Genomic DNA, 24,214 nt, shown 5'->3' on the forward strand with positions numbered 1-24,214 from the left:
GAACAGCGCCTTACCGTGTTGGGGTGTATGAAGCTTTCTGTGTTCCCGAAGTCGATCAGGCAGGATGTTTTGCGCCCGTTGATGAGCACGGTCGTCGTCCCGGTTGAGAGCGTTCGGGGTCGAAACTAGTCCAGGGTCACCGAGGCGAGTCATGGTAAAAGTTGAAGATTTTCCTCGGGCGATGTGTGGTCATCCGAATCGGTGTCCTGAGACTCCAGCCAAGATGGCGGTGCTCATGGGTCGCACATGGCTGGGGGTGGGCAAGATGGCGGCGCCCACGCATCGCACGTGGTCCCTGGGGAACAAGATGGCGGCGTGTAGCCACAGACTCTTATACTCCGCGGAACCAGCAGGCAGGCTTCACCAATGATCTTCCTGTCTCAGGTACCTCCCACACCAATGATCTTACAGCCTCAACCTCGGTACCGTAATACCCCTAATACCAACTACCACAGTCGGTTCTCTGGGGTGAGTTTTTTTGCACTGGTTGTGTTTGTTTGTCTTTGTTTTCAGGGTCACTGGGAAGGGGATTGGGAGGAGGGGACGTGAGCAGAATCCTCCACACTAGCAAGCGAGGATTGTCTAGTGAATGCAAATGTGGTATGGGGAGGGGCCACGGGTCATTGAAACCTGGTCGAAAACGTTTTGATGGATCTGGGAGGTGTGAAAGTTGGGGGGAGGGTACCAATACTGGGAGAGGTGTTTTCAAGAGGAAGTGGATGGGAGAATTCTGGGAGGGAGTGGGGGGAGGGGTTTCCTGGCAACAAAGGGATGGGGCGGGTCAACCCAGTGGGCAGGACCCGGACGTATGATGATGTCGGATAGGATGGGTGGTGGCGGGGGATGAGAGACCCCAAGTCAGAGTAATATTGTGGAATGTGAGGGGATTGGAGAGACTAGTGAAGAGATTGAGGGTGTTTGCACTTTTAAAGAGTCTAAAGGCCGACGTGGTGATGCTGCAGGTGACCCATTTGAGATTGAAGGATTAGGTAAGGCTTAGGAAGGGTAGGGCGAGTCAGGTTTTCCATGCGGGATTCGATAGCAGGGCTCAGGGTATAGCGGTATTGGTGGGCAAGAGAGTAAGGTTTCAGATGGAGAAGGTGGTAGCGGACCAGGGGGATAGGTATGCGATTGTGATGGAGGTGTTAGAGGGGAGGCTGGTGGCACTGACGAGCGTTTATGGCCCAAACTGGGATGATGCATGGTTTGCGAAGAGGGGGTTGGGTGCCGTTCCGGATTTGGACACCCATGAGTTAATAGTAGGGGAGGATTGGTTTTGTATATGGATGTGGAGCCTGGTCCCCTGGAAGCCATTTTTGGAGTATCGGACCAGCCCAAGTTGTAGGCGGGTGCGGGGGAAGACATTTTAGCTTTCGCCTAGCTGATCGCTCGTAGGCAGGTCCTGTTGGGAGTGGCGGTCAGCTTCTCCGCCCTGTGCCTCGGCATAGCGGGGGCCCTGCTGGAGTTTGAGGGGGGGGTGAAGTTTGAGCTGGGGGGTGGGGGAGGAGAAGGAGGGGCTCTACAATTCTTGGGGTTTGTTTACAATGCACTTTCAGAGTTAGTTGTGTGGTCTGAAAATGCTGGGGGGTGGGGGGGGGGGGGAGGGGGGTTTGTTTTTGTTTTTGTTCTGTGTCTATATTTTAGTTTTTATATTGTTGCAGTTGTTTTGTTTTTTTGCATGGTGAAAATAAAAATATTTTTAAAAAAGAACATTATTAGTATTTGTGTGCCGTCGTCTATGATGTTGAACCTTTGTAGACCAATCCTGGAAACTTTAGCTGTTCATAATATTGGAAATGCAGCAGCCAGTTTCCCACAAATAGCAATGTGATAATCAGCAGATATTTTGTTTTTCTGATGTTGACTCAGGGATAAATATGAGCCAACACAGCAAAGATAACTCCCCTTCTCTTTGAAACAGTGCTGCAGGATCTCTTATGTTCATATGAGAAGGCAGTTAGTGCAGCACTCCCTCAATGGTGCACTAGAATGTCAGCTTTGATGTTTGTGTTCAAATCTTGAAGTGGGATTTATACCCAGAACCTTTTGAATTAATGGAAAGTGTGCCATCAACCAAGTCACGTTTTGACCAAAACAACAAAAATTAAAGAGTTAAATGTCAGGAAGCTGAAACTCTTCTTTTCAGACCACACAAATTACCATGGGAACATACAACATAAAAACAGTACCCAATAACAATATGATTGGATTAAACTATGTATGTGAATGCTTAATGGAATTTTGAGACACACTTGCATCTATTTGAGTGAAACGGTTTTGTTATTTTGTTTCGTAGTACGTGTTGGGTTGCTACTGAAGGTTACGGCAGTTTTTACAGCACATTACAAATGTTTCAAAGTAAAATTAGGGCAACTGTAGTTTTTTATATATATAGCCACAAGTTAAATACTTCTTTAACAGTGTAATTGTTTTATGTAATAAGGTTATTTTACTTGAGTGTAATTGTTCGTGTGATACATTAAATTATGGATAGTTGGCAGTGTTACGAATGTAATTTCCTCTGATTCAGATGACATCATAAGCTGTGAAAGCAAAGCGCAAGAGATTTATGATTGCCATCTGAACCCTGAGATTAAATTACAACTCCTCCTCATTTATCATTTAGAATTGTTTCATAAAATCTACTGTAGCCTCAAGAAAATTGAGATAGTGCTGAAATCACGCTGTGCACTGTGAGGCACCGTGGCAATGTCACCACTATGATAGGAAGGAAAGATATTTTCTCTAATATCTGGGCAGTGCCACAGGAAGCCCACAAGGTGTTCACTCAAGCAGCCACTTGGCTAGATAGTGAGTGCTGGTGGCTGTACATTCATGGGGAGCACCACAGATACCGTCTTCATGTAATGACCTCAGGTATACTTTACATCAGGATATCGTTGGATAATAATTAGATGCAGGAACCATGGATTAGTTTTCCTAACATCTACCCTGTTGCTGATCTTTGTGGTCTCGAGTGTATTTGCCTCCTGAGTCATCAGGAGTGCAATATTGTATTTGTGAAGTAGAAGTAGATGGTAGTTAAAAGCTTAATGTATATATGATAAGGTTGTTTCATTTCAGTCTCAATGTTCATATGTCCAGTCATTTTCACAATAAATCTCTGATAAAGCAGAAAGTAAGGGAAAGAGATTTGTAGGATTATGACTATCCATTGTTGCTTAATGTTGCAGTCCAAGTACTACAATTTCGCATTTAAAAATACCAAATGCAGTGAAAGTGCCAACAATTGAAAGTAACAAGACACTTGGCTACACAGAGTAGATTTTAAATAAAATGATATTGATTGAAAAGTGAACTAGAATCGAAATAAATAGAGCACATTAAGGGTTTTAGATTACACATCATAAAGTAAATCCTTATTGAACTGCACCATAAAAATATAATTGTCCCCAAATGCCACATCTTAAATAATTCTGATGTTTTGTTGAGGGAGGAAAGAGGAGGAAGTTTCATTTTGCTTTCTGTATCATGAAGAGTCCTGTCTCCTCGTGGAAAATGAAGAAAATCACCTGAACTGAATTTTTCTACAACCCAATATCACTTTACATCAAAAATCATATGAAATCATCAAAACCATTTCTTTTTTAAATAGTACTGAGTTGAAGGCATGATCAGCTTGAACTTCCAAAGGAGTACTTAATGGCATCAAGTAAAATTCCCCAGTGTGACATTTCAGCACAGCTATTAACCCCTGTACTAGAATAGTACACCAAGTAATTTCACATGAATATCCTAGTCAGTGTACTATCAGAAGTAATTAAGCTTCATTTGCTGAGATTACTGCATGTAGCAGAGGTTTCAAGCCATTAGCAGAAGAAAAATTTCTGATGCATTCTTACATTGATATCTCATAATATTGTTTCCAGGCCATACTTCCCATCACCAATGCCCCTGCCCACCTAATAACCAGTTGATGAAAATGGGCAATGATTAAAACTGGTCAGAAGCAGGGACTTACATTTGTCGATCAATCCACATCTTGTTTACATTTTCCCATTTAGCATCGAGCTGAGCCACGGCGTCCTGTATATTTTCCCCATCTGTATAAGAGACACTCCGTAGAACCCCGGGTTTCTTGCTGTGAACTGTTTCTACTCGGCCCAAGAGCTCATCCAAGTTCCTTTTTATGTTCTGGAGTTAAGAAAAGAAACACAATCAGATTGATAGCTTTAGCTGCACAGGATAAACAAAAATCAGAAAAATTGTGTCTGCTGATTGAGAGGGTTTACAATGTATTCAGGGTGTTGAAATCATGATTGACAGAAAGGTATGAAAAATGTCCTCAGAATGTTTTTTCTTCAAATGAGTTCAGCCCATCAGCAACTCTTTTAAAAGTAGGAACATTCCCTCATTGTAAATAAAACAAGATGATCATTTGAGAATGCACTACCAATTCCTTACCAGTATCAGAAACCAACTTTTACCCACCCCAGTCAAAGGACAGCACTCCTATGCAGACCAAAAACTAAAGGCAGAGGTTCCCAAACCGTGGGTCGCGGTTGATCATTTGGGATCACATGTTTTGAGGCAGCTTTGGGGATACTCTGGCGGGACAGTCCTGGGATTGGCGTTGAGACACTATTACACGTGTACGGACAGTCGTAGTTCCAAGGTCTGATCAGAGTCTTCAAAACTGTTGTAAACAAAACCATTGGCCTCACTCACAGCCCTCCTTTCACTCTCTCCATTCTCACTCTGAATTGCATTAATTTTCAAGCAATAAGGTCACAGTAGGAGAAAGTTTGGGAAGCATTGCTCTAAGAAGTAATGTTATCCAAAAACATCATTCTCGCCAAGAACTTGAACAAAACATTTTACCCCTCACACCCAATATATCTCTAGCTCAGATTAATTCCTACAAACCATGAAACAAAATCAGTGTTCTCCTCCTGGCTACAGAATCTGTCAATAAACCTTTCCTGACACATTTTTCTTCGGAATATTTCAAGGTACTTAAAAAAAAATGTATATATTTTCCACTCCATTCAGCACTGAAAAGACTAAGAAATTGTGGATTCCAAGTTGCAAGTATTCATCATGGTCAATTATAAAAACAACTCAACTAAAAATCGGTGAACACGTGAAGCACCTGGTAGTACACTGTATGGGCTTCAAAGCCTTACTGATCAAAAAATCTGGAATGAGAACTGAGACCAGAATTTTACATGTTGCGGGTGACCATGTACCTGAACTGGAAGAATGCAAAACCGAGTGAGAAGGCGTCAAGCGCATGTCCCGGTGTCATCACGCACCCGCATTATAATTTGGTCAGAGTGGGCACGAGCGGGAGTCGGCTGCACTCCTGCCAACAATTCAGCAGCCAGTTAAATAAAGGCATTAAATAAAGGGATTAAAAATCCAATTGGTTTGATATCATTGCCTGAATTAAGGCTTGCAGGTCTGAATGAACCTTCAGGAACCCCCGAGTCTGCCCCTGGAGAGTCAATGAGAGCCGCCATTTTCTCAAAAGAGTGAGTGTGATGTGCCCTCACTACAGTGTAATCCCAACTGAGACAACGTGCAATGGCCCACCAAAATAATGGTATCTGCACTGGTGCTGGGTGCTGAGAGCAGATGTGACACTGGTGAATCCCTCAGTGCCTCGTACACTGGTGTAGGGTGTAGGGTGGTGGGGGGGGGGGGGGGGGGTGTTGGGCTCAGCGGCACATCCAGAGGCATTAAGAACACCCCCAGCAAGTGTCTGTTAATGCAAGCTGCTACCTTTCCTCAACAGCCAGGTGATTCTATTAGCTTTCAGAGCGGCCAATCTGTGCCTTCTCAGTGATGGAACAACTCGGCCCTTCCTGTACATTCCTCCACTCTCTTCTCTGCCAACTGAATTCTTACTGTCCTCTGACACCACAGCCTCAGCGACTCATGAACACCATGCTCATCAATCGCCCTTGAGGGCCTCATCTCAAATTAGAAGAGTAGAGCAAGCTTGGGCACTCCACTGACTGTGCGCAGGCATTCCTGTGCATTATAACTTCTCTTCTCCTGCATGTGAACAAGGGTTCCAATTCCTGAAGCCGTCTCTGGTGATACCATCCCAGTCTCATAATCCCAGCCTTAAGTGCCATCAAACTGTGATTCCTCACCCTTCCAGACACTGAAGGTGCATGACCTCCCACCCTTGGCATTCACAGGTGATGTGCCCGTTGGCACTATGCATCTCTAACCCAAGCACACTTACTGGCACCCACCTTCCACCCCTTCCATACAAAGCACCATGGCATGCTGGTACTCACTCTTGCAGAGTGCAAAAGATCATTTAAATGCTTCCAACACCGTTTCCAGGTGCGGCATACCACATAATACCTGCTCACTTGTGCTCTTGGTCTGGTGGGGTAGCCTCCTCCTGCCACCCCGTGGCACTGGAACGTCACACTGAGCACTCATAGTCTGTACCAGTCCCGCCAACTGTCATCCATAATGCTTGGGGCTGAGTGCCCACCAGCATTGGCAGCCCAGCTGGTGCAGAGGCCATCCGATGGATCACTTCCAAATCTGCCTGGCCAAGCTCAGAGATCCTTCCTTCCACTTCTTGCAGCCTTCTTACAGCTGCCTGACCTCTGGTGTTTATTCTCTCCCTGGGTCAAATGTTGACCTGGCTTTCTCCAAGCTCTCGCACCCACTCTTGGTGCAGGACCTCTGTCCATCTGCAATTTATGCTGGCTGGTCTTTATGTCGGGCTGCGATCAGAGGTAGAAACGGATATCACATCTGCGTCCAGTCCCACTCGCTGTGTGCATCTGACATTTGCAAAATCCGGCCCTATGTTCTCTTTCAGAGTAGAATAATTAACTTTTATTATGACGTTGAAAAATAATAACATCAAAATTTTCAACAGTAATTTGATCACACTTTACTGATTTAATGTGAAAATTGCTAATGCAATCAATTGTGTCATGGGACATAGGGTTGAATTTCACACCACGTTTGGGTGGCGGGAATGGTCCCACCATCACCAGTAGCTTCCCTCTAACATAAGCTTAGAAGTGGGGATGTTCACTGATGATTGTGCAGTGTTTAGTTCTATTCACAGCTCCTCAGATAATGAATCTGTCCATATCCACAGCAAGATATGGACAATATTCACGTTTGGGCTGATAAGTGACAAGTAACATTCGTGTTAAACAGGTGCAAGGTAATGATCATATCGATCAAGAGAGTCTAAAAACCACCTCTACTTAACATAAACCTTTACCATCAGTAACCAGAAACTTGACTGGACCTGTCGTATCAATGTGGTGGCTACAAGAGCAGATCAGAGACTGGGGATTCTGCAGTGGGTGACTCACCTCCTGACTCTTCAAAGCCTAACCACTATCTACAAAGGCTGCAGACACACCATCACCTACAAGTTTTTTTTTGTAATTCGTTCATGGGACGTGGGCATCGCAGGCTGTGCCAGCATTTATTGCCCACTCCTAATTGCCCTTGAGGGCAGTTTAGAGTCAACCACATTCTGTCTGGAGTCACATGTAGGCCAGACCAGGTAAGGACGTTAGTGAATCAGATGGGTTTTTAATGACAATCGACAACATCTTCATGATCACCTTTAGACTTTTAATTCCAGAGTTTTATTGAATTCAAATTTCACCATCTGCTGTGGTGGGATTCAAACCCAGGTCCCCAGAGAATGACACTGAGTCTCTGGATTACTCGTCCAGCGACAATACACCCTTCCAAGTCACACACCATCCGATTTTGAAATAAACAATTGTTCCTTCATTATCGCTGGGTCAAAATCCTTGAACTTTCTTTCCAAAGCACTGCGGGTATACGTACATTACATTGAATGCAATGGTTCAAGAAAGTGGCTCATTACCACCTTCTCAATGACAACTCGAGATGGGTCATAAATGCTGACCTTACCAGCAATGCCCACATCCTGTGAAAATATGAAAGAAAATACATAATATTGCAGCAATATCTGTGGCTTAAATGTAAATTGAAACTGATGGAAAAAAAAATCTGAAAACTGTTGGCAGAAATACCAATAAAATTAATTGGAGCTTGATACCTGATGGAAAATCAAGTTTGCTTTGACCATCGAACATCAAGTTGCGCATTTCAACTTAAAATTGACCCAAGTCTCAGTCATACAAGGGATGAATGACCAAAAAAATGAATGTTGCTGTGAGGACGAGGAATGTACTGAGAGAAGATTGCACCCAAAGATCACAAGTAAACATTTGTCAAATGCGCTGCCGTTTTCTCCCTCAGCCAAATGTGATTGGCAAAACTTGAGTTATTACCATTGAAAGCAATAACAGCAAAATTGTATGATGGATAATGTTGTAGGATCTACATTACACACCCCAATGGCACTGAAGACAAATAGAAATGCATAGAATTTACCAACATGGTAATAGGCTATTTGGCTCAAATAATAAATGCCAATATGTACCCTTCAAACAGTCCTAATCACACTGATCCACCTTACTTACATAGCCCTTCAATTCCTTTCCTCCATCCATCCATCCAGCCAATCAAACTTTGCCTACTGCCATGGTCGCTGTCTCGAGCAGTCAAATGAATTCCACACAGCCTCACAATTCCTCGTGTAAAGCGGCTTATCTTCCTCTCTGTACTAACTCCCTTATATTGAACCTTGTTCAATGTGGCCTCTTGTTCTTGGCGTCTCGGTTACTGGGCCAGCCTGTTTCTATTTGCCCTGTCTTACCTTTTGGAATGTTGAAACACTAATATTGTATTGCATGAGGAGCAGCTTGCCTCAATGGCTGTGGAGATGGGGTTGATGAGACATCAACAGAGGAGGCTGCAGGATAAGGTGGAGGACTTGGAGAATAGATTGTGCAGGCAGAACTTTAGGATTGTGGGCCTCCCGGAGGGCAGCGAGGGAGCAGAAGGTGGTTCATATGTGGCACGGATGTTCGAGAAGTTGCTGGGTGAAGGAGCATTTGCTCGGTCCTTGGAGGTGGACTGGGCGTACAGGGCGCTCATGAGGAAGCCGCAAGTAAATGAGCCACCGAGGGCGATGGTGGTGCGACTGCACCGGCACCTGGCTAAGGAACAGATTTTGAGGGGGGCCAGGCAGACAAGGTGCTGCACCTGGGAAGGCAGCAAGCTGCGTGTCTATCAGGACCTGGGTGAAGAGCTGGCCAAAAGGAGGGCGAGCTTCAATAAGGTGAAGATGACCCTCTTTAAGAAGGGGATGAAGATCGGCATGTTATGTGGGTCTGTGGGTAACGTACGAAGGTCGAGAACTTTACTTTGGGTCGCCAGAGGAGGCGAAGGTATTAATTAGAGACAATGGACTGACAGGAGAATGAGGACATTGAACTCTGGAGGGGATGTTCCTATCTTGTAACTTGGTTTTCTTCTGGTTTGTATGAACTACTTTTGCACTGTTGTTGGGGCCATTGTTCTGTTTTGGGTTTGTTGTTTTTGATCCGGGATGGTGGGTTGCTCTTTTCTATGTGATGCTGGGTGGGGATTGTAAAGTTTGCAGGGGTGGGTGGGAATCAACAGGGGTTATGATGCGAGGCGCCATGGGCGGGGGGGTTCCAGGCTTGCGAGACAGGCTAGCTCACGGAAGTGCAGTGGGGGGCTGAGCAGGTAATAAGTGTGTGGATAGGGGTTGGGATTGTTATTTTGTTATGGGGTCAGAGGAGAAGGGGAGGGAGGGTAGAGGTATGCTGACAGGAGGAGGGACTGTTAAAGGGTGACATGCTGAGAGTCGATGATGGTGGGAACGTGAAGGTGGGTCTGAGAAGGTGCGGGACGCGGGCTGGAGGCTGGCCCAGGAACGGCTATAGTGCAGGGGGGATTTCCCCCCGACCAGGTTGTTCATATGGAATGTGAGAGGGTTGAATGGGCCAGTCAAGATGTGTTCGCACATCTGAAAAGCTTAAAGGGGGATGTGGCAATGATACAGGAGATGCACCTGAGGGTGGTGGATCAGATTAGGCCGAGGAAAGGGTGGGTTGTGCAGGTATTCCATTCCGGACTATATTCCAAAACAAGGGGAGTGGCGATTCTGATTAATAAGCAGGTGGCATTCAAAGTGGGAAGTATAGTGGCGGACTCCGGGGGGGGGGGGGGGGGGGGGTAGACATGTTATAGTGGGTGGGAAGTTGTAGGGGATGCCGGTGGTGCTGGTGAACATCTATGCACCAAACTGGGATGCTGTAGCGCTTAAGAGGCGGGTATTGGGGAAGGGGGCTTTAATATGATTATGTATCCAAGGCTGGATTGGTCAAGTTCGAGGACAGGGTGGGTGTTGGCGGCTGCAAAGGAACTAAAGGGGGTACTCGGCGATTGTTGTTTCGGACCATGCCCTGCAATGGGTGGACTTACGGGTGAGTAAGGAGGGGGGCCAGCGCCCACACTGGATGTTAGATGTTGGGCTATTAGCGTAGAAGGCAGTAGTGAAAGGGGAGTTTATCTCGATACGGGCGCACGGGGAGAAGGTGGAGCGGGCGAAGATGGATAGATTAGTGAGGGAGATCCTCCAGGTAGACAGGAGCTATTTGGAGGCCCCAGAGGCGGGGTTGTTGAAGGAGCGGCAGAAGGTGCAGATGGAGTTTGCGTTGCTATCTACAGAGAAGGCGGTGAGAAGGCGGGCAGTTGAGAAAGGCAAGAGGGGCGGTGTATGAATATGGGGAGAAGACGAGCAGGATTCTAGCGCACCAGCTATGGAAATGGGAGGCGACAAGGGAGATTGGGAAAGTGAAGGACGGAGGGGGAATACGATCTTGGACCCGGTGGAGGTGAACGAGTGTTTAGGGATTTTTACAGCAGGCTATACGAGTCAGAACACCCAACCGGGTTGGAGGGGATGAGGCAGTTTTTGGAGGGACTGGAGAGTCCGAGGGTGGAGGAAGAGCTGGTGGAGGGCCTATTTTGATTGATTTCTGGCCCCAATTGGGTTGTTTGAAGTGGTGGAGCGGCTGGAGGTGATGCAGTTGGGCAAGGCCCAGGGACCGGATGATTACCCAGTGGAGTTTTATAAAACGTTTTCAGGAGTGCTGGGGCCATTGCTGGTAATGGCGTTTAATTAGGCTAGGGAGCGAGGGGTGCTCTCCCCATCGATGTCACAGGCCTTGATTTCTCTCATCCTGAAGTGGGATAAGGACTCGGAACAATGCGGGTCTTCATATAGAATTTACAGTGCAGAAGGAGGCCATTCGGCCATTCAAGTCTGCACCAGCTCTTGGAAAGAGCACCCGACCCAAGGTCAACGCTTCCACCCTATCCCCATAACTCAGTAACCCCATCCAACACTAAGGGTAATTTTGGACACTAAGGGGAATTTATCATGGCCAATCCACCTAACATGCACATCTTTGGACTGTGGGAGGAAACCGGAGCACCCGGAGGAAACCCACGCACATACAGGCCAATCTCCCTTCTAAATGTAGATGGCAAGTTGTTGGACAAGATCTTGGCCTTGAGAATAAAGGATTGTGTGCCAGGGGTCATAGGGGAGGAACAGGCGGGGTTTGTGAAGGGGAGGCATTTAGCGGCGAACATTAGAAAGCTTCTAAATGTGATTATGATGCCCTCCGAGGGAAGGGTGGTGGAGGTGGTGGTTGCCATGGATGCGGAGAAGGCCTTTGGTCGGGTGGAGTGGGAGTATCTGTGGGAGGTCCTGGGGCGATTTGGGTTTGGGCGGAGTTTTGTGGACTGGGTCCGGTTGCTGTACCAGGCACCGATGCCGAGCGTGCGGACGAACCGAGTGAGCTCGGATTATTTTAGCCCGCTCCCGTTGGCATGGGGGGTGGGGTGCAGATGGTAAAGATGACGGTTCTCCTGAGGATTTTGTTCGTATTTCAGTGCCTGCCTATTTTTATCCCGAAGTTTTGTTTTTAACAGGGTGAACACGGTGATTTCTGGGTTCGTATGGGTGGGTGAATCCCTGCGGGTAAAGAAGGTGCTGCTGGAGCGGGGTCGAGGGGAAGGGGGGGCTGGCCCTATCAAATTTCAGGAGCTACTACTGTGCGGCGAATATAGCAATGCTCAGGAAGTGGATAGTGGGGTCGGGGTCGGTGTGGGAGCAGGTGGAGATGGCCTCATGTAGGGGCACTGGAAAAGTCACCTCTGCCGTTCTCGTCGGCTCGGTACTCTACAAGCCCGGTGGTGGTAGCAGCCTTGAGGATGTGAGGATAGTGGCGGAAGCACATGGGAGTGGATGGGGGGGGTCAGTATGGACACCTATTTGCGGCAACCACCAGTTTACACCGGGGGGGGTGGGAGGGGGGAGGAGGGCTAGACGGGGGGTTTCGGAGGCGACAGCGAGCTAGGATCGAGCGGTTTAGGAACCTGTTTATTGACGGCAGTTTTCCGTGCTTGGAGGAGTTGGAGGAGGAGTTTAAGCTGTCCGAGGGAATGGGTTCCGCTTCCTGCAGGTGAGGGACTTTGCACGGAGGCAGGTTCCGACCGTTCCGCACCGACCGCCCCAGGGGATATAGGACAAGGTAGTGTCGGAAACGGGAGTGGGGGAGGGGAAGGTCTCAGAAATTTATAAAGAACTCATGGAATGGAAGGGAACCCTGATAGGGGGGGTAAAGCGAAAATGGGAGGGAGTGTTGGGTAAGGAATGATTGTGGGAGGATGCCTCGAGTAGGGTTAACGTGTCCTCGTCGTGTGCCAGGCTTCACCTGATACAATTCAAGGTGGTTCACAGGGCGCATATGACCATGGCCCGTATGAACAGGTTCTTTGAAGGGGTGGAGGATAGGTGTGGGCGGTGTGCAGGAGGGCCCGCAAATCATGTCCACATGTTTAGGGCATGTCCGAAGCTCAGGGGATTTTGGCAGGGATTTGCCGATGTCATGTTCACGGTATTGAAGGTACGTGTGGTTCCAAGTCCAGAGGTGGCGATTTTTGGTGTGTCGGAAGACCCAGGAGGCCAGGGGGAGAGAGAGGCTGACTTGTTGGCCTTTGTCTCCCTGGTAACACGGAGACGGATCCTATTGGTGTGGAGGGACTCGGAACCCCCTAAATAGGGGGTATGGGTCAGTGACATGGCCGGGTTTCTCAGGCTTGAGAAGATCAAGTTCGCCCTGAGAGGATCGATGCTGGGGTACGCCCGGGGGTGTCAGCCGTTTATCGACTTCTTTGGGGAAAATTAAGCTGTCAGGGGGGGTGGCTTAAGGGGAAAAGGGAGGCAGGGGGTTTGGTTGAGGTGGGAAATAATTAGTGGGAAAGGGGAAGCGGGGATGTAAGCCGTGTTGGCTGGATTTGGTTGTTGGTTGGGTAGGTGGTATTTGTTCTTTTGCTTTTTCTTCCTCTTGAAAATTGTTGTTAAAAATTCTATATGCCTCAATAAAATATTTTCCAAAAAAAAAAAAAGATCTGCATCAGTTCAATGATTTAAAAAAAATTCAAGTTCTCTTTATGCATATTCCTATCATCCTTTGCAATGAATGTTGAGTGGAAGCAGGTATGAAGGAATTAACTTCCTAAAGCTATGCAAAGCATGACAAAATTAGAGCACTCAACATGTTGATGCTAATATTGCCACATAGCACCTACTAAGCCTTTGCTGGAATGAAAGGTCTTGAATTTGAATACCTAAGAGGTTTATTTTTGGTAGAGGCAGGATCTTGATGCATGCAAAGAATTAAAGTACTAACTGAAACGCTGCAGTTGTAAAGGTTCATTAAAATTGGAAATGAAATATAAGGGGATCAACAGTTTCATGCAGTTCAGCTCTAAAGGCGAAAAGTAATGTTCAGAAGAAGTATTATAAATCTGTTTATGACAAATTAATTCTAGTGTAATTATATTAACTTCAAAAAAACCCTCAAAATACTGCACCACTCACAGGGAGTGAACAAGACATGTCTGCAGATTGTAATTTAGATGATTGGGAAGCACTAGTACTGAAGGACATACAAATTAAGTTTTGAAGTTTCACTACCGAAATGGACACTAATAAATTCATCAGCACACAATTATTCTCTTTCTTCCAGTACGGGATCTTCCTTAGTTTGCAGGGAGTAGTTCGTTTAATTTGAACGGCAAAGGCAAATGCTATTCTGTATGGCATTCTGGGATGGATTTTAATGAGAATTGTTAGGTTGAAATATCAAAGGAAAGATGGATTTAATGCCCTTTACACTTCCAACATCCATAAATTCTCTCTCGGATACCATAGATATTTTACACATAGAAATTATTGAGGGATTTTGGAATGACCTTGTGCTGACTGCAGGAAAGCTCCATTATTCCTTGCCCTTATACTTCCCTTGTAGTCGACAGTTGAAAAAAGGCATTGGGACTGTTTATTTAACTGCCATTCACCTTGAAGAAATGACTTCTTTTTTGCATCCTCCAATTTACAACAAATGAAGTAGAACATTTATTTTGGGTTACAACCAACCTTATGCCCTCCTGTTACATGTTGCAATAATGCCTTTAAGTGATAGCAACATGACAGCGTTTGTAGTGTGTAATGCAATGCAGTCTTAGCTTCTTGCTTTTGAGCAGAGCACACACACAAATCTGCTGCTGATGTCTTCAAGCTTTCTACCTATGTATAAATGTTGTCATGTGCCTATTCTAAATAAATAAATAATGTGTTTCCCTTATGCCTAATTTACGGGCAGCACGGTAGCATTGTGGATAGCACAATTGCTTCAGAGCTCCAGGGTCCCAGGTTCGATTCCGGCTTGGTTCACTGTCTGTGCGGAGTCTGCACATCCTCCCCGTGTGTTCGTGGGTTTCCTCCGGGTGCTCCGGTTTCCTCCCACAGTCCAAAGATGTGCAGGTTAGGTGGATTGGCCATGATAAATTGCCCTTAGTGTCCAAAATTGCCCGTAGTGTTGGGTGGGGTTACTGGGTTATGGGGATAGGGTGGAGGTGTTGACCTTGGGTAGGGTGCTCTTTCCAAGAGCCGGTGCAGACTCGATGGGCCGAATGGCCTCCTTCTGCACTGTAAATTCTATGATAATTCTATGATAATCTATGCCTTGAGACCGATTTGTGTCTTGATATCATGGGGCGGCACGGGAGCACAGTGGTTATCACTGCTGCCTCACAGCTCCAGGGACCCGGGTTCAATACAGGCTTCAGGTGACTGCGCGGTGTTTGCACTTCCACCCAGTGTCTGTGTGGGTTTCCTCTGGGTGCACCGGTTTCCTCCCACAATCCAAAGGTGTGCAGGTTAGGTGGATTGGCCATGCTAAATTGCCCCTTAGTGTCCAAAAGGTTCAGTGGGGTTACAGGGATAGGATGGAGGCATGGGCTCAAGTAAGGTGCTCTTTCCAAGCGGCAGAGCCACCCCCTTGCGACCTCCACCAGTCCCCCCAGCCCTCGCGGAAGCCCGACCCCAGCCAGTATTTTGACTAAGGGAATTTCTTGGGAAGTTAATTAGTATTCAGCTTGGTGAGATCATGGTAGCCATGATGTGGAGATGCCGGCGTTGGACTGGGGTGAGCACAGTAAGAAGTTTTACAACACCAGGTTAAAGTCCAACAGGTTTGTTTCGATGTCACTAGCTTTCGGAGCGCTGCTCCTTCCTCAGGTGACATGATGTCATTGCTGGGTGGAGCTAAGACATCAGGCATTTTTGAGAAAGCATTTTTCAGTTTCAGTTCTGACCTGGCTGAATGTGTGCACAGCGAAACAGTTCTGCTCTCACTGTAAGTTAGTTAAAAGAGATTAACTATATTTAAACATTAACTCGGTAAAGCAAGTATTCTTCCGTGCCATTGGTATTTAGGGTGGATTGAGGGCTGAAATGGTCTATTTTCTTGTTGTTTAAGTGGGAATAAAGATAGCAAGTAAGGGTATTGGATTCAGTGTTGAGTAGTGATGTTTAAGTGGTAACCGTAAGCAACTCTTGGGTGTGATATTAGAGATTTTAAAATGCTCTGTTAGTAATAAAGTTTTGTTTTAAAATACCATAGCCTATTTCTTTGTCAGGCGCCAGAATGTGGCGACTAGGGGCTTTTCACAGTAACTTCATTGGAAGCCTACTTGTGACAATAAGCGATTTTCATTTCAATCACTCCTGGAGCAAAGTATCCTTTCCTCACAATCTCACAAAATTATAATAAAATATTGGGGTTTCTGTCCAATATTCTCGACACTGTTGGAATCTGGCCTGGGATTGTAATACTCCAGAATACTGAGCGTGCCTGTTAAACCTCAACTGGTCTATGATAATGTTCCTCTGAAGATTGAACTACTAATCAAAGGCTTTAATAACCTCTTCAGAAGTTGATGGGCCCTCATCAACATTTTACCTTATTAAATGTCAATGGAATAGGGATTGTGCTTACCTGTTCTTTAATTGGCTTCCATGCTTACCCTAACCTGTTGAATCTGCACTGCCAGTTTTGCCAGTGTAGTCCTTGGTCGGGCCGTTCCACATGGTCAAATGATTTGGGTAGAGGTAGGACTTTCTCCATGTTTGTTTATTACTTTTAGTAAATTGACTTAGGACTGCATTGATGTTTTTATGTCTGATTCTCAACCACAGTTATTCCCTGACTCACTTGCATTTGGTGGCTTTCACTTCCCTGCCACTATCAGTTTAATTGGGGATTGTGCTATTCAGTAGGTTTCCCAGTGCCACCATGAAGTATTAGCAGAAATGGTTCCAGGGTGTGGTCAACAGAGACTCCTGGAAGCTAGGCCTCTCGGAACTCTGAAACATTTCTTAACTATATACAGGGATAGGCAAGCACAAGGCTCCTTCCAGAACCATCTTTTTGAGCTCTGGTCACATGTGGACTGACATTAGCTAGTAACATAATAGCTATTAACCCGTAAGCATTTGGGCTTAACATCCAAAGATTCACAGAAAATTTAACAGGAAGGGAAACTCTGACTAATTCGCTTCTTCCCAATCCAAGGAAACAGAGGCCAATGATCACACTGCTTAGCACCACCCTATCTGAGTTCAGTTGACTCAGCAGAAACTGAAGATCAAATTTGGAACTTCCCTGTCTTATGGAGGTTAGTTTTTCACTGGATAAAATGGTTGAGCCACCAAAGAAACCTTTACCCTCATTACGGATAAATACACATTGAAAAATAATATGTTAAAAGATTATATTGTAAATATACCTTTAATAATCACTGAACGGCTGTGAACATTAATTGAAAAACCCAGAGATTGCTGTTGATTGCAGAAATTTGAAGGCACTAAATTCAAGGACATTACTGGATAAAATGTCAGAAAATTAAGTGGCAATTTTCTGTCCCTTTTTCTGCATCAGAGAATATTGGCAAAATTCTCCCGAAACGGCGTGATGTCCGCCGACTGGCGCCCAAAACGGCGCCAATCAGACGGGCATCGCGCCGCCCCAAAGGTGCGGAATGCTCCGCATCTTTGGGGGCCGAGCCCCAACATTGAAGGGCTAGGCCGACGCCGGAGGAATTTCTGCCCCGCCAGCTGGCGGAAACGGCCTTTGTTGCCCCGCCAGCTGGCGCGGAAATGACATGTCGGGGCGGCGCATGCGCGGGAGCGTCAGCGGCCGCTAAAAGTTTCCCGCGCATGTGCAGTGGAGGGAGTCTCTTCCACCTCCGCCATGGTGGAGACCGTGGCGGAGGCGGAAGGGAAAGAGTGCCCCCACGGCACAGGTCCACCCGCGGATCGGTGGGCCCCGATCGCGGGCCAGACCACCGTGGGGGCACCCCCCGGAGCCAGATCGCCCCGCGACCCCCCCAGGACCCCGGAGCCCACCCACGCCGCCTTGTCCCGCCGGTAAATAGATGGTTTAATCCACGCCGGCGGGACAGGCAATTTATCGGCGGGACTTCGGCCCATCCGGGCCGGAGAATCCAGCGGGGGGGCCCGCCAACCGGTATATCCGTTATGGTACCGGAGACTTCGGCAACTGGTGGGGGCGGGATTCACGACAGCCCCCAGCGATTCTCCAACCCGGCGGGGGGTCGGAGAATGACGCCCAAGATATTCCTTGCCTGTGAACAATAATTTTACATCTAGGTAATGATTTAAATAGGAACAGCTGAATTTACCCCTCTTTCACTCCAACTTGATTAGTCGAATGAGATTCAGACAGCGCTGACAGGAAGTGAATGCTGCTTTGTGTCAACTTGCGTGCGATCATTTAAGAACCCGCTCCAGCAGTGATAATCTTTGCCAGAATTTCAATGAAAATATTCTCTCAGGGTTTTTCATTTAAAAAAATGCAATCCCTTTAACCTGGGATGCAAATTGAGTGCTCTGTTAAGTCTGGAAGACCAGCTGCATCCAATTTCCAAAAGGAAAACTACCATAACACAATTATAACTTCAGCACCTGTGAGTTTGTCAGCCCTGCTGACCTATTTAATAAGAATGTTACTCCACAGTTCACCATTGTGTATCCTAGTTACATCAATGGTCACGATATTATGTATCGGAATGATCAGATCATGCAATATTAATTTTCAGCATTTCTATGATTATATGCAATATAAATCAGAACATTATGAGTTAAATTATTAACTTTTGACTTTTAAAGATTATATATTCATACAATAAAGGTTACTGTATGAGAAGAACTTAACCCGAAATTTCATTTCAGTTACTGAAAACAGCAGCTGTACAATTTATGCACCATTTTCTTACTTTTACTGCTAGATAATGACAATGATGAATGCATTTATGTGGAAATAAATATTCATCAAACTCAAGTCAAACATATCTCCTATTTTCCCTATTCTACCATCACATGAAGGTACAGGGATCATTTGTAGCTGCAGGAGATTTATTTCAGAAGAGGATGGAACTGTGCCCATGACTGCATCTCATGACAATTTAATAGTTCAGCTGAATTAAACCTAAGGCAATACTTGTGTGTAACCAGAGCAATCAATATCATTAAAGTTGATGTCAGCCATAATTATATTAGATATATGTGGAGGAACAAATGATTAGTTGTGGATGTAAATCAAGAAAAGTGTGTAAGGTAAAGAAGACTCGGTTGCCAAAAAAATTAATGTAAAGCACAAAGGTCAATGCTTTCAGGCCAAGCCAGAGTAAGGTCATGTACACACCTTGTACAATGGTTAAATACCAGAAAATGAGAAATCATGTGCTGGTCACAAATGCAGGGAAAGGAGAGCATGAACATTTGTATGTAATGACTATAATAAAGAGTCTTTGTGAATTTTAAAAAAATATCTACGTGTGTATTACAAGAAACATTCATTCCTTTTACGAGGTATATGGATACATATGGCATAAAGCTGCAATAATATAATTACAACCTCCTGAGGTTGCATATTCTTATAATGTGTCTACCAGTCTGCAACCAACATGTTGGAGAAGAAACATAGCTCCAATGGCTGATTTCTGCACTGAGGTCAGATACTAAAGGCTGCATTTTCAATGTGAAGAAATCCTGGTGCAAACACCCAATCACAATTCTGAACAGTAGCAGATTTCAACTTCCCACAGCATGATTAATGATCCTCTCAGGAAAATTTCAGTTCCTTAACTTCCCCATATATGTAGAAGAAGAGAAAGAAAAAAAGTTCAAATCAACAGAAATCAGTCCCAGACAACTCCTAACAGGCATTTATAGATTGGTGTCAACCAAGGGAGAGGGGTATATTGTCTACTTTATCCAATCTTACACGTGCAGCGCTTGTAACAAAAAGGATAAATTTGGAAGACTAGTATCACATTCCACCATTTAGTGCACCTTCTGTTCATAAAAAGCACGTCATATCCATTAAGTCATTAACTGATATTTTGCATTGTTAATACACAGCAAATGAATCATAATCTAGAAAGTGTTTGTCAGAGTTACTGAAGTGGTGGAAGCATGGCGGAGGATCAACAAATTTTCTGCGTATGGATCAACAGAAATATTCGATATTTTTCTGAGGACATCGACTGGCTAAAATTGAAGCATATGGAATTGGAGATACCTCTGGAGCATGAATAGGAAATTGGTCAGATTTAAAAGGAATAAAGAGACAGTTTCTAATTGGTGAGCTGTGACAAATGACGTCCTTCAGGGACTCTAGCTTTTCTTCTTATTAGCATGGAATGGTTTTGGCAATAGTGAAATGTATATCAACATTTGCAAATGATGCTAAACTTATCAGTAATGAACTGAAAAAGGAGTAGATGATTACAAAACAACATGGAGATACAAAGTTGTAAGGTTTTCGGGCAATTCGGCCCTTTTGGAGAAACTCAGAGACTGTAAACTGACTTTCCAGCCAAGGGAACAGAACCAGTTTTCCCAGCAGGCTTGGCCCGCTGAGCTGAGTGGGGACATAAGCACATAAATATTTACAAACACCCCCCTAGGAGCTACAAGGAAGAAGGAGCCAGACAACAAGATAACATCAAGACACAGACAAAGGGGCACGGGAATACACAGGAGGCTTGCATGCAAGCAGGACAATGGGATGGTCATAGCCCCATGCAAATGTAAATGACCTGGCCTCCACCAGAGCAGAATCCAATCAACACCCCATCAACATAGCAGCATCTCCGGAGCAGATGGAAGTCTTTGAAAATCTTCAAGGGAGCTCAACCTCGTTATCTCAAAAAAAACAGACTGGAGGCGGACCTAGGGGAGGTACTCCCATCTCGACAGCTCTGACCGGCTCAAAGGGGGCGGGACCAGCGGGAACTTTAAAACTTACCTTTTCAATGCAAAAGGGGCTGGCCGATCACAGAACAAAGCCAGGTAAAGCAATATAAAAGGGGCTGTGTTTTCAATTGGGGGTCTCTTCGTTCTTGGCTCGACCTCTGCACCCCTGACTTGACCTCTGCAGCCTGTGACCGTAAGTACCCTGCAGCAGCTTACGAAACTCCCTTGACTTTAATAGTGGTTGAGGCTTTGGGGAAGGGAACTTGTTTTTGTGCCTTGTGATATTGCTAAAAGCTGTGTAAGCATAAGAATTTTCGTTGTGTCCGCTATATTACTTCTGAATAGACATAGTGTATATTAGAGCATAAGATTGTATTGTGTTTCTTCTGTTGATGATTTTGACCTGGGTTTTACAATAAACCTTGATTTGATGACAATTGGAGTCGTTTAAATTCTTCAATCTTTCACCAGCGACCTCTGACCAAGTCATTGTTAAAATACTCCTCACCTTAATTCCGGGTTCAGGAATCGAGGGTCATCTGGAGCGATTCACTCAGGACAGACTGCTGGTTAGGGAATAAACAGCAGTGTCCTATTCTCTCTCTTGGGAAAGCTACTCTAGTGGAGTAGGAACCGGGTGGCTGTTGCACCACCGGCAAGAGAGAGAATCACCTGGGTATTGGTAGGGGTCTGGAGATCTGTGTGATATAAGTCTCAGGCTGTCGGTTAGGAATAAACGGCAGGCTTGAATCAGTGCTCTCTTCAGTGGAAGTGTCCCAGTGCGACATCCCCTGGCCTCTGAAGTTTCAGTGCCAGCTGGAGAGAGACACACACAGATATTCAAACCCCAGATATCGGCCCAGTAGTGGAGTAGCGGAGATGGCACCCTCTACAATGGCGACCGCGGCAGGACCCCGGTGGTTTGGAGTATGTGACTTGGCAGAGGGGGTGAGGGAATGAAGCAAAATGGAGGAGAGAATATCCTCGTATTTGTGGCAAAAGGTCAACCTCACCAAACCTTGGGTTTCAGAATTAATCAATGCGGAGCAACCGGTAATGGCAGCGGCTGCATGGACAGACAGTAAGGCGCACAAAAGGCACTTGGAGAAGGCAGTTTGGCTGGTTTGCCTGTCCGAGCAGGTAGTCAAAACAGAGGATAGGGTCGAAGAGTTAGAGCAGGAGTTGAGAGAAGTGAGGGCCAGCGCAGGGGACAGCGCTAGCGCAGCGGAACGACTGCGGGAAGAAATGGCAGAAATGAAACATGAAAGCGAGTCTAACCGGTGTGAGAAGGACTATCTCCACTGCCAGATAGTGGAGGGTAAAGAAAAGGAACGGAGGCTCCAGGAACTCTATGCTCGGAGTACAGAGCAGTGTAGGAAGCTGGAGGGGAAGTTCCGGGACATCCAGGCAGCGTACCGAGTGGCTCGCGAGGAAGTAGGGGACTGTGCCCATGGGCCGTGCCAGGCACGAATAACGGAGTTGGAGGAGGCCTTGTCCAAGGTCAGGGGACAGGTACACCTGGTAGGTCCAGGGGGGTTCCCAAGGGGCAAGGTGCTCCTCGCAGCGGATGATTCCCCACAGGCCAAGGGGAATAGACCGCCTCCTGAGGCACCGGGATTGTGTCCGGGCCGGCAGGGGGGGATCGGACTGCACGTTCAGGGGCAAGTCCAAGGGGGGTCGGCAGGGTACCCCCAGCTGGCGGCGTGTCCGCCTGGTTTCGTATGTGGGTCCCCATGGGATGGGGACAGACCGCTGCCTGGGATGCCGGTGATGGGGCCGGGTCAGCAGGTAGGGTTTGGACCGCCCGGTCAGGGGCAGGTCCAAGGGGGGTCAGTGGTGTATCCCCAGATAGCGGCGTCTCCTATATGGGTAGCTAGCCCGGGGACAGGGGGGCTACCCAACGGGGCAGGAGAGCTGGACAGTGGGGAGGAGGAGCAGGAACCCCAGGTAGGGCAGATGTGCCCTGTCAGGCAACGAAGGTATGGTCCCCCGGCGGGGATGGCAAATAGGGGACCGGTTGAGGGCGACATTATCGTTCCTCATGGGGCATCCGAGCTCAGGGGGATGGTGGCCCACGTTCCCAGACTAACTCCAAAAGGGGATCCGTCGCTTCATTTTATGGAGGTGGAACAGGCAGCCAGCATCAATGACTGCGACGAAGGGGAGCAAATAAAGATGCTCCTGATGACCCTAGATGCACAGCTATGCAGGACAGTGACCTCTGGGAATGGGGGAAGACCTGACACATGGGCGGCAGCACAGACTGCTGTTCTGGAGGCGATGGGCTTGAATCTGGGGAGCCCTTTCATGAGGGTGGGGGAAACCAAGCAGCAACCAGGGGAATCTCCCACCATGTTCGCAGACAGACTGTGGACTGTCTATATGGAGGCATGCGGGATTCAAGCGGATAGACGGAATTTAGGGGAAAGAACCGCCCACTGGCTGAAGACCCTAGTTGCCAATTGTCTCCCTAACGTTAGGGCAAAAGCCGAACACTGGTTCGACCCGCAGACCCCGGCCCTTAACGAGGAAGAGGTCCTCAGGAAACTTACCCTCGCATATCGTAATGAGGAGAGGGGTGAGGACAAGCCCCTTAAGGGTAGGGTGCATGAAATCGCGCCAGCAGCCCCTAAGAGAGAGTGGAAGCATGAGGGCACCCGGACCTCCGACGAGAAACCGGTATGCTACGGGTGTGGGAAGGCCGGGCATTTCAAGAGGGAATGTAAAAACCCTAGCAAGCAGGAGAGGGCTCCCGCAGTAGAGAGTCAGACCCCGGCGGCAGGAGCAGCTGCCCCGGAAACCTTCGAGGTAAAGAAACTTTTAGCCTTTTTGCAGAGCCTAGCAGCTGGGTCGGGACAGGTGGCAATGGCAACGGGCCAGGGCCTGCCCGCACCCACACCACAAGAACCCGTATGACTACCCAGGGAGCAGCCTCAGGAAAAAGGGAGCGCAGGGGTAGTTCTAGCCCCAGACCCTGGTCCGGCCCAGGTGCAGGGTCCCATTCCGGAGGCTGCCTCAGGGGCTATTTGCAGTTTAAATCCCTTAAGGTGGGACCCATGCGAACGCCACATCAGTCAATTTAAATTGTTCCACCCCATAAGGACAAGAAAGAGCAAGGTGGGGGGAAGACTGGGGGTGGTAGTAGAGAAACCCCCCGTAGAATTAACGACGGTGGGGGAGGTCCCTGACTCCACGGTCACACAACCGGTGACAAGGTACTGTCCCCAAGGGGCAGTCCCAAAGAGACCGACAGTGCTGCAAGCACCCAACCCAGGGACAGTGATGATTCCCAAGCCCTTCCCTGTGGGTCAGGTGGCCTGCCTTAGTATAGAGGCTAAGGAGGCGGAGGAAGTGGAGGTATCACCTTGGGTTTGGGAACCAGTCAGGGGACGAAGGAGCAATCGGGTCTCCAAGCCCCCGGTAAGATGGTCCCCATCCCATCTCCCTGTCACCCGGTCCCGCAGTAAGGGGACCCGAGTAGAAGGGAGCGATGAGGGATCACCGAACCCTGTTGGGAAAGGAGAGGCAAGGGGCAGCCCGAACCCCCGGGAGGGGACGGTCTGGCCCGAGCCGTTGGACCAAACAGGTGGACTGCCCCAGTTTAGCGGGGCACAGTTTTAATTTGGCCACCCGGAGACGGGTGGCATT

The 24,214-nt window shown here is 47.2% G+C and overlaps 1 protein-coding gene across 15 annotated transcripts in view; it reads right to left on the bottom strand.

Annotated features, from left to right (window-relative positions):
- dmd (dystrophin) overlaps nucleotides 1-24,214 on the bottom strand; it is a 3,042,490-nt gene that overhangs the window by 1,373,602 nt on the left and 1,644,674 nt on the right. For all 15 annotated transcript variants that reach the window (XM_072513983.1, XM_072513987.1, XM_072513978.1 and 12 more), the window contains one exon: nucleotides 3,983-4,155. In XM_072513983.1, coding sequence (XP_072370084.1) covers nucleotides 3,983-4,155 — 173 coding nt within the window. The remainder of the gene's footprint in view (nucleotides 1-3,982; nucleotides 4,156-24,214) is intronic.

This window comes from Scyliorhinus torazame, chromosome 8, assembly GCF_047496885.1.
Source record: "Scyliorhinus torazame isolate Kashiwa2021f chromosome 8, sScyTor2.1, whole genome shotgun sequence".
Taxonomy (NCBI): Eukaryota; Metazoa; Chordata; class Chondrichthyes; order Carcharhiniformes; family Scyliorhinidae; genus Scyliorhinus; species Scyliorhinus torazame.